Here is an 8,372-nt window from a genome sequence, read left to right on the forward strand (position 1 = left end):
AGCAACTAGGGAGGCAGCTTCAGTGGTGGGAGGGGGCTTTAACCTTTCCCTCCCAAACCTTTTACTTGATCCAAATTGCCCTCAGAAGTTGCCAGCAGTGTCTCTTTCCTCCCCCCACCCTAGAAAGAAACCTCTAAGCCACAGCACAGGGGTGCAAGTAAAGTGATGGAACAGAAATCACAAAGACAAATGTAAGCTCAGAATTGCTCAAAATTCAATTTTTATTTAAAGTGGGAAATACCCTCAGATAATGGCAAATGCCCTCAAATAATAGTAAGTGCCCTCAGATAATGGCAAATGCCCTCAGATCATGGCAAATGCCCTCAGATAATAGTAAGTGCCCTCAGATAATGGCAAACACCCTCAGATAATGACAAACACCCTCAGATAATGACAAACACCCTCAGATAATGACAAATGTCTTCAGATAACACCAGACAATGATTCCTTCTTCACCACACACATCAATCTGGTTTGGGAATAGGATTCAGTACGCCTCATTCAGTGGTGGGAACACATCCTGAATCACAGCCTGGACGTCCGCTGGATGGAAAAGAAGATAAGAAAAGTGAGTCTTCCTTACAACCAGGCCCAGACTTATCCCCAGGCATTCTTAGACAGGTAATGCCCCCTCCCATGCCCTGGCAAAGCCCAGTGGGGCTGCTACCCACCCCCAACATCACCACCCCTATTGCCAGACCATTGGGGGTCCACCACTTGGAGCCAGCATCCCCATAGCATCTGGGAATAGCTGTTCACTCTCCACCTTGCTTGGGGGCTTTGAGGCAGGGCTGGGATTTCAACCTGAGGCAGGTGTGTTACAGCAAAGCAGTGAGCCCTCCTCAGACCCCAGTTAGGCTGCCAAGCTTTGGGGTGGAGAGTGAGCCCTGTGGGTTTGTTCTGTGCTTGCAGAATGGACAACTTGCCTTCGCTGATGTTTAGGAACAGTGGAGTGAGCTCCTCGGGGAGAACCCTTATTATGACCCCAGGCTGTAGAATGAAGAAAAGTCTGAATTAGGTCCTTTTTAAACCCCAAAGCACCTACTAAACCCCACTTCCTTGCCTCCAAGGACCTCTGTTGGCTCTGCTGACTAGTAGGTGGAGGCCAAAGGACAGCACCAAAGAAGTGCACAAAAAACTACCACCTGGATAATCCTGGACACACTGGGAGACCATGTTACTTCTCTGCCCGACTTGGATGTCTCCTTCACTGAGATAGTCTTTTGTAAGCCACTTTGAGAAACCTCTCTGGCCCATAAAACTGATACTTACAGTCAGATGATTGTATTTCATAGCGTTTGCCAGCAGGATGTTGATGCTGCTGGTAGCCAGCGTTCTTTCAAGCACATCGTCTGAATTGAAAAAATGGGCCAGCGTCTGTGGGAGGAAAAAGCACCTTAGTATCAGGGGGGCTGGTTTGAGCTACAGAGGCAAGCTACCAGTTCCACTGAGGACTCTCCCCCACTATCTGAGGGAGATCCTTTGTTCAATGTTCCAGACAGCTCAAAAAGGCTATCTCCCAAGTCACTGAGCCCCAAATTTGCTTTGCCCCCCCGGCTGCTGCACCCAGGTGGAGACTGAAGAAAGGGCCTTGGCAAGGGTGGCCCCCCTGTCTGAGTGGCCTGCCCTTCCCCAGCGTGTCAGGGGACACCCATGTTCTGGGTTTGTGATGCTGCCTGATCAAGCTTTTATGCCAGCAGGCTCTGCTGAATTGAATCAATACCCTCGTCCCACCAACACACTTACTTCCAATAGGGTTCTTAGGCACTGAGCGGTTGGGTCCTCAGTCAGCAGGCGCCTCACAATTGCATGAAACAGCTGCTTGAGAGCCTGGTGGTGAAAACCATTTTCACAGAGGTGGATTCACAGATTCACAGGAGGAGATGATGTGGAAAGACATGGGGGGTGAGAATAGTTAACAGATTTTTAGCATTGGATAAGGGTGATACTGAAGCAAACTGGCAGAATAGAGACAAATGCCAGCTTCAAATGAGACTAAGAGTTTTCACTCATAGACAAATAATGAGGCAAAATTCACTTTCTGAATGGAGATGACGTTAAAAAATCCCAGTGAAACCAAAAGCATTATCTGTGTAGCTAAGCTTATGGTCTCGCTGAAAAATTAGTAAGAAATGAAAAGATGTGCAAACTTTTCAGGAGATAAATTGAACCAATAGAAGTCAAGAGTAATGATCAAAGCTACAAAGAATTTACCTCCCTGTCAGCATTGCTCAGTCCAGGAATGTGAGCAATTGGGAAAAGCATCCCACGGATGATGGCCCTTTTCCTAACAACCGCATATGCTGGTCTCACGAAGCTGTCACGATGAAGCAGAAAATATGAGATTGAATTTCCCAAAGTCCTATGGATGATTTTCAGGCTTGTTGGGAACCCCACAGCCTCTAATTTTGGACCTCTCAAGCATGTACATTTAAAAGCTACACAACCCACTGAAAAACTAATCCCATGTCAGACAGCTCCCTATTGACCCATCAAGTCCCAGCTTCCGTTAAGGAAGGGGAGAGATTGGGGGAGGGGATACATCCAGCCCTGGAAGCATAAAAGCCACCCATGATTTTTCTTTTCTTTTTTAGAGAGAAGTTTCCATTGCTCCATCCTGCCTACCCTATCAGCTTGTTGTCAAACTCAAGATGGCAGTCTTGGCCCATTTATTCAGTCCCTGCTATTTCCCTGTGTTTTGATTCATCCCTCTCAGTCTAAAATGCCAGGTGCTGACTGCCCTTTCCTCAAGCAGCTCACAAACACCCCACTTCGCCATTTCTAATTCCCAATTGCACAAACAATGCCAACAACATACGTGAGGCAGATGACGTCATTCATTCCCCTTTTCAATACTTTGAAGGGGACCGGAAACATGTACCATCTCTCCATGATTTCCTGAGAAGAGTTCAAAGAGCAGAAGAGCAAAGTTAGTTCCCCATGGAATTCAGGGGGGCTGCTCCAGCCCCAGACTCAGGGGTTGACTTCAGTTGCAGTTGGAATACCTGACCCAAATGCCTGCAAATTCTTCTTCTTTGCCAGACCCACAAACTTCCTTTTCACAGACCATTCCCCAAACCCCACCCCCATCCCTTCCGCCCACCTCCCCAATGGATTTCTCATCCTGAATCTCACTTACCAAAATGACCTTGGTCACAGGATCTTTCTGATACACCACGGCATTAGGAGCCACATTACGGGTTTGATCACATGTGAAGTGCACACAAAAGAGGAAAAAATAATCCCTGGCCAGATCCTGAAAGTGGAAAAAGTCAGGTTTTTAACCAGGAATGGACTTTCTCAACCTCACACCTGTGAAAGCCATTGGGGGGGGGAGAGGATTGCTCATGGATCCCAGGAGACAAACATCAAAACCGGCATTTTCCTGGGCTAGTGGGTGGGGGGAGGCAAGGGGGGACTGTGCTTAGGGGAGTCTTGTACCTGCTCCCACAGACACTAACCTGGAGAGCGGTTTCAATTGCCTCTTCCAGCATTTCTGCAACTGAAAGAGGAGAAAAAGATGTGAAGGAAGGTTCATCCATCTATTTACATCTCATGCATCAATTTCTTATTAAACCTCTTGCTACCACTCTTAGGCCTCTTCAGAGGACCTCTTCAGATGACCCTCTCTGCTCCCCGTCTCCATCCCCCCATTCTCTCACATCTCCCCTTCACTTTGGCCAAGCCCCCACCTCCTTCCCTCCCTCTCTCCTGCTTGTCTCTCTTTTCTTTCTTTAATGTGTTGTGGCTTTATTCTGCACTGTAAGGCTAGTGGTGTATAAAATGGCATGTGGAGTGGAGAGACTGGAGAGAGAGGGGCTTCTTGTCATGTCCAGTGGGGTCATACAGTGAAACTGGTGAGTGGAAGATTACAAGCAGACCAGAGAAAGGACTTTTCCACACATTGCTGAAGGATGGAACTCCCTGCCACTAGATAAGGGGATGGCTGCCATATGGGACAAAAGAGAGAAATTTGTGGCAAATAAGGTCATTGGCAGCTAAATATTTCCCCCAGGAAAAGAGGCAGCATGTCTTTCAATAGCACCAGTTGTTGGGGATCACAATTCCTGTTGTGGATTTTGCCCAAAACATCTGGTTGGCCACTAGGGGAGCAGACTGCTGGACTAGAAGGGCCACTAATTTGCTCTCGCATGGCTCTTACAAAGAAGCCTGAGCATCAGCCACCTTCTTATAAGACTCCTTGCTCTCATCCTGACCTCTCCACAGAACAAGACACCTCCCCAACAGCACCTTCACCTAACCTCCCTTCCCAGGCAGATCTACTACAACAACACATGCACCACTTTCACATACTTGTAGAAGAGATCCTTAAAGGGGTGACCTTAAAGGAGTGACCTCTGCAATCCCAAGACAGTAGGCTTTGCAGGTGGTTAAAGCTAGAAGAGATGGGGGAGAGGTGAGAATGAGACGCAGAGCCAGAAATATTGTGTCGAGAATTGTCCCCTGTGGAGACCACAAAACCACTGCAGAATAGCCCAAACAGAAAAAATGTGCAGCCTTCTCTGTTTCAAACTATTGAATGGCAGTTCAGTGAAATGGCCTCTAGCATTTCCAACACATCAGCATCTCTGGAGAGGGGCTGCTAAAGCCTCCACTCTCCACTGATTCAATGAAAGCAAAATGATGGTCCCCCAAATCTTGGCAAAAACCACATTCATCAACTGCCCATCAGGGTTCAATTTTGCTCAGCAGCCACACAATGAAACCGCTTGCACCATTACAGCTTGCACCATAAAAAAATCCCCCAACAGGGTTTGATTTTACTCAATAGCCACACAGCGAAACAGTTTCCATCATCACAGCTTGCACCATTTTTTTTTTTAAAAAACAAACCATCCAGAAACAAACCACTCTATGGATATAAGAAACAAAATGACCAATATAGAATATATAGAAATTGATACTGTGCGCGCGCACACACACACACACACACACACACACACACGCACACACAATTATTAGCAATTGAATGTTATTTGCACATGCACTCATAAGTAGCATTGTCAAAGCAATGAGGGGCTGCTACAGCCTCCACTCTCCACTGATTCAATGAAGGCACAATGATAGCCCCCCAAATCTTGGCCAAAGCCACATTCATCAACTGCCCATCAAGGTTCGATTTTGCTCAGTAGCAACACAGTGAAACAGCTCAGTGAAACAGCTCAGCAGCAATACAGTGAAACTGCTTGCACCATTACAGCTTGCACCATGAAAACCCCCCATCAAGGTTTGAATTTACTCAATAGCAACACAGTGAAACGATTTGCACCACCACAGCTTGTACCATTAAAAAAAACCGCAGACACAAATCACTCTTTTAAAGAATATACAAAACTTAGTGGAAATGGAAAATGAAATGATATCATGACCAATATAGGATTTACACAGAAAATAGAAAATTAAGCCTATAGAAATTTATACAAGATTAGAAATACATATATAATTAAATTGAATATGATTTGGACTTGTACCAATAAGTGGCAAGGTAAAAGGTAGAGGTAAAGGAAACCTGGCCAGTTAAGTCCAGTCAAAGATGACTAGCACTATCAAAATAATTAAAGTAAATATAACTCCCATCTGCCCACCCCACCTCCCCAAGCCCATCTAGTTGGGAAATAAATTAAAGTCCCTAAAATAAATGGGGAAAAACCAACAACCCATTCTTACCTACCTCAAGGCAATGATCCAAGCCTCATAGCACACCAGACAAAGTGAAGCAGATATAGCAAGGAAGGAAGGAAGAAACCAACCAACCACACCTCCAGAAAATCACACCCCCAAAAGAACCACCTACATCAGTGACGTGACTGAGGCATGTGTCCTTCCAGGCAAAGCAGAGGAGTAAACTTCGGTCCTACTGTATCTACAACTTCCTGGGCTTTGACATGCATCCAGTCAGCTTTGAACTTGTTTTTCAAAACAAAATGAGCTCACTCATTTGTTTAGAAGGAATGGCAGCATTTACTGCCACTCTAATCAAGAAGCCAAGGTCTCCAGCAGCCTTATCAAAAACTAGAAATATGTGTACTAAGTTCCAAGGAACATCTGCAGATGAAACACCAGCTTGCCCCACTTCTGTGTTTTTTAGATTCATCATGGCTACTTTAAAGTGCACAGTACAGCAAACCTTCCAAGTTTAGGAGAAGGCCTGTAGATCAGGAAGGGCTGGGGAAGAAATAAAAAACCGTGCAGCTTCTAGTTTTATAGTCCTGTTTCATCGTTTATCCTAATAACAACAAACCTTCTCCCAAGACATGCACAGTATAGAAGAGTCTTTCTATATAAGAACACAAGTACAAAAATCCTGAATATAAAAGGAAGGACATTTCAATAGTGAAAAGGTGACTTTTCTTCTCTTTTCTTCTTTTTAACTACCTAGGAAAAAAGGGGGAATCAGTGTGTTTTTCTATGGTTGCCACAGGCACACAGTGGGGGAGGGGAGGCTGAGGGGTTTGTGCACCCAACTGCCTCTCCCCCCTGAGAGAGGGAGACACCTACCTTCCAACGTTTCCCCAATGAAAATAGGGACGTCCTATTCCATGATAATAATAATCATAGAATCTCAGAGTTGGAAGTGACCCCAAGGGTCATCTAGTCCAACCCCATGCAATGCAGGAATCTCAGCTAAAGCATCCATGACAGATGGCCATCCAACCTCCGCTTATAAACCTCCAAGGAAGGAGAATCCACCACCTTTCGTGGGAGTCTGTTCCACTGCTGAACAGCTCTTACTGTCAGAAAGTTCTTCCTGATGTTTAGTCGGAATCTGCTTTCTTGCAACTTGAAGCCATTGGTTCTACTCTCCAGATCAGGAGAAAAGCATGCTCCCTCCTCCAAAACCCTTAAGAGATTTGAAGATGGCTATCATATCTCCTCTCAGTCTCCTCTTTTCCAGGCTGAGCATGCCCAGCTCCTTGAAGCGTTCCTCATAAGGCTTAGTTTCCAGACCCTTGATCATCTTGGTTGTCCTCCTCTGCGCACGTTCCAGCATCTGTCTTAAATTGTGGTGCCCAGAATTGGACACAGTACAGTGGTGCCTCGCAAGACGAAATTAATTCGTTCCACAAGTCTCTTCGTCTTGCGGTTTTTTCGTCTTGCGATGCACAGTTTCCCATAGGAATGCATTGAAAATCAATTAATGCGTTCCTAGGGAAACCGCCTTCAGACCAGGTCCGGGGACAGTCTGTCCCCGGACCTCTTCTGAAGGCTGGGGGGGAGGGCTTTTCTTCCCACCCCCAGCATTTTAAAAAAAACCGGGACAGCGGAGGACTTCTCCGCTGTCCGGGCGATCTTAAAATGCTGGCGGGCGGCATTTTAAAATCGCCCCGGGACAGCGGAGGACTTCTCCGCTGTCCGGGGCGATTTAAAAGCCCCTGGGAAGGCAGGCAGGGGGGACAAAGACTTTTGCCCCCCGCCCGCCTTCAGAAGGTGTTCCCGCCCCCCCCCGCCCGGCTTCGCAGCAGCGCTACGAAGCCCGGCGGTGGGGCAGGTGTTCCCGCCCCCCATCCCGCTTCGGAGCACCGTTCTGAAGTGGGGCGGTGGGGGAAGGTGTTCCCGCCCCCCCGCCCCACTTCGGAGCACCGGGAGATCGCTTCTCCCCACCGCCCCTTGCTTCAAAAGAGGCAGCTGCCCCCGGACCTCTTTTGAAGCAAAGGCCGGTGGGGAGAAGCGATCTCCCTGCCGCCCCTTGCTTCAAAAGAGAAGACCCGCTGTCCCCGGGGCAAGCTTCGTTTTGCAAAGCAAGCCCATAGGGAAATTCGTCTTGCGAGGCAACTCGAAAACGAAAAAACCTTTCATTTTGCGAGTTTTTCGTCTCGCGAGGCGTTTGTCTTGCGGGGTACCACTGTATTCCAGGTGTGGTCTGACTAAGGCAGAATAGTGGTCCTATTGCTTCCCTTGATCTGAACACTATACTTCTGTTGATGCAGCCTAGAATAGCATTAGTTTTTGTTGCTGCTGCATCACACTGTAGACTCATGTTAAGCTTGTGACCCACCAAAACCCCTAGATTCTTTTCACATGTACTGCTAGTAAGCCAGGTGTCCCCCCTTCCTCTATTTATGCATCTGGTTCTTCCTGCCTAAGTGCAGAACCTTACAGTTGTCCCTACTGAAATTCATTTTGTTCGCTTGTACCTAGTTCTCCAGTCTGTTAAGGTCATTTTGAATTTTGATTCTGCCTCTGCTGAATTAGCTACCCCTCCCAGTTTGACGTCCTCTGCAAATTTGATGAGCATCCCCTCAATTCCTTCATCAAAGTAATTTATAAAGACATTGAACAACAACGGGTTCATCTTCCAGAATGATGAGGAACCATTAATGAGTACTCTTTGGGTTCAGTCAGCCAACCAG

The 8,372-nt window shown here is 46.9% G+C and overlaps 1 protein-coding gene across 1 annotated transcript; it reads right to left on the reverse strand.

Annotated features, from left to right (window-relative positions):
* Nucleotides 1-214: 214 nt before the first annotated feature.
* On the reverse strand, nucleotides 215-5,774 carry LOC309523974 (uncharacterized protein). The gene is made up of 10 exons (XM_082208292.1): nucleotides 5,693-5,774; nucleotides 4,315-4,397; nucleotides 3,462-3,502; nucleotides 3,140-3,256; nucleotides 2,819-2,898; nucleotides 2,215-2,317; nucleotides 1,747-1,830; nucleotides 1,273-1,377; nucleotides 927-990; nucleotides 215-543 (listed from the first exon to the last, which is right to left on the reverse strand). Exons 3-10 carry the CDS (start codon nucleotides 3,492-3,494, stop codon nucleotides 488-490), a joined length of 642 nt encoding a protein of 213 aa, XP_082064418.1. The 5' UTR covers nucleotides 3,495-3,502; nucleotides 4,315-4,397; nucleotides 5,693-5,774; the 3' UTR covers nucleotides 215-487.
* Between the last annotated feature and the right edge of the window lie 2,598 nt (nucleotides 5,775-8,372).

Source organism: Podarcis vaucheri (assembly GCF_965113315.1).
Source record: "Podarcis vaucheri genome assembly, chromosome: Z".
Classification (NCBI taxonomy): Eukaryota; Metazoa; Chordata; class Lepidosauria; order Squamata; family Lacertidae; genus Podarcis; species Podarcis vaucheri.

What these genes read in the sequence shown, in the direction of transcription:
- LOC309523974 (XM_082208292.1), bottom strand. Translation starts at nt 3,494, where the DNA reads ATGCTGGAAGAGGCAATTGAAACCGCTCTCCAG. An exon ending in GCCTAAGAACCCTATTGGAA is followed by an intron (nt 1,378 to 1,746) that starts GTAAGTGTGTTG and finishes TTCCTCCCACAG; the next exon opens with ACGCTGGCCCATTTTTTCAA. An exon ending in TGAAATACAATCATCTGACT is followed by an intron (nt 991 to 1,272) that starts GTAAGTATCAGT and finishes TTCATTCTACAG; the next exon opens with CCTGGGGTCATAATAAGGGT.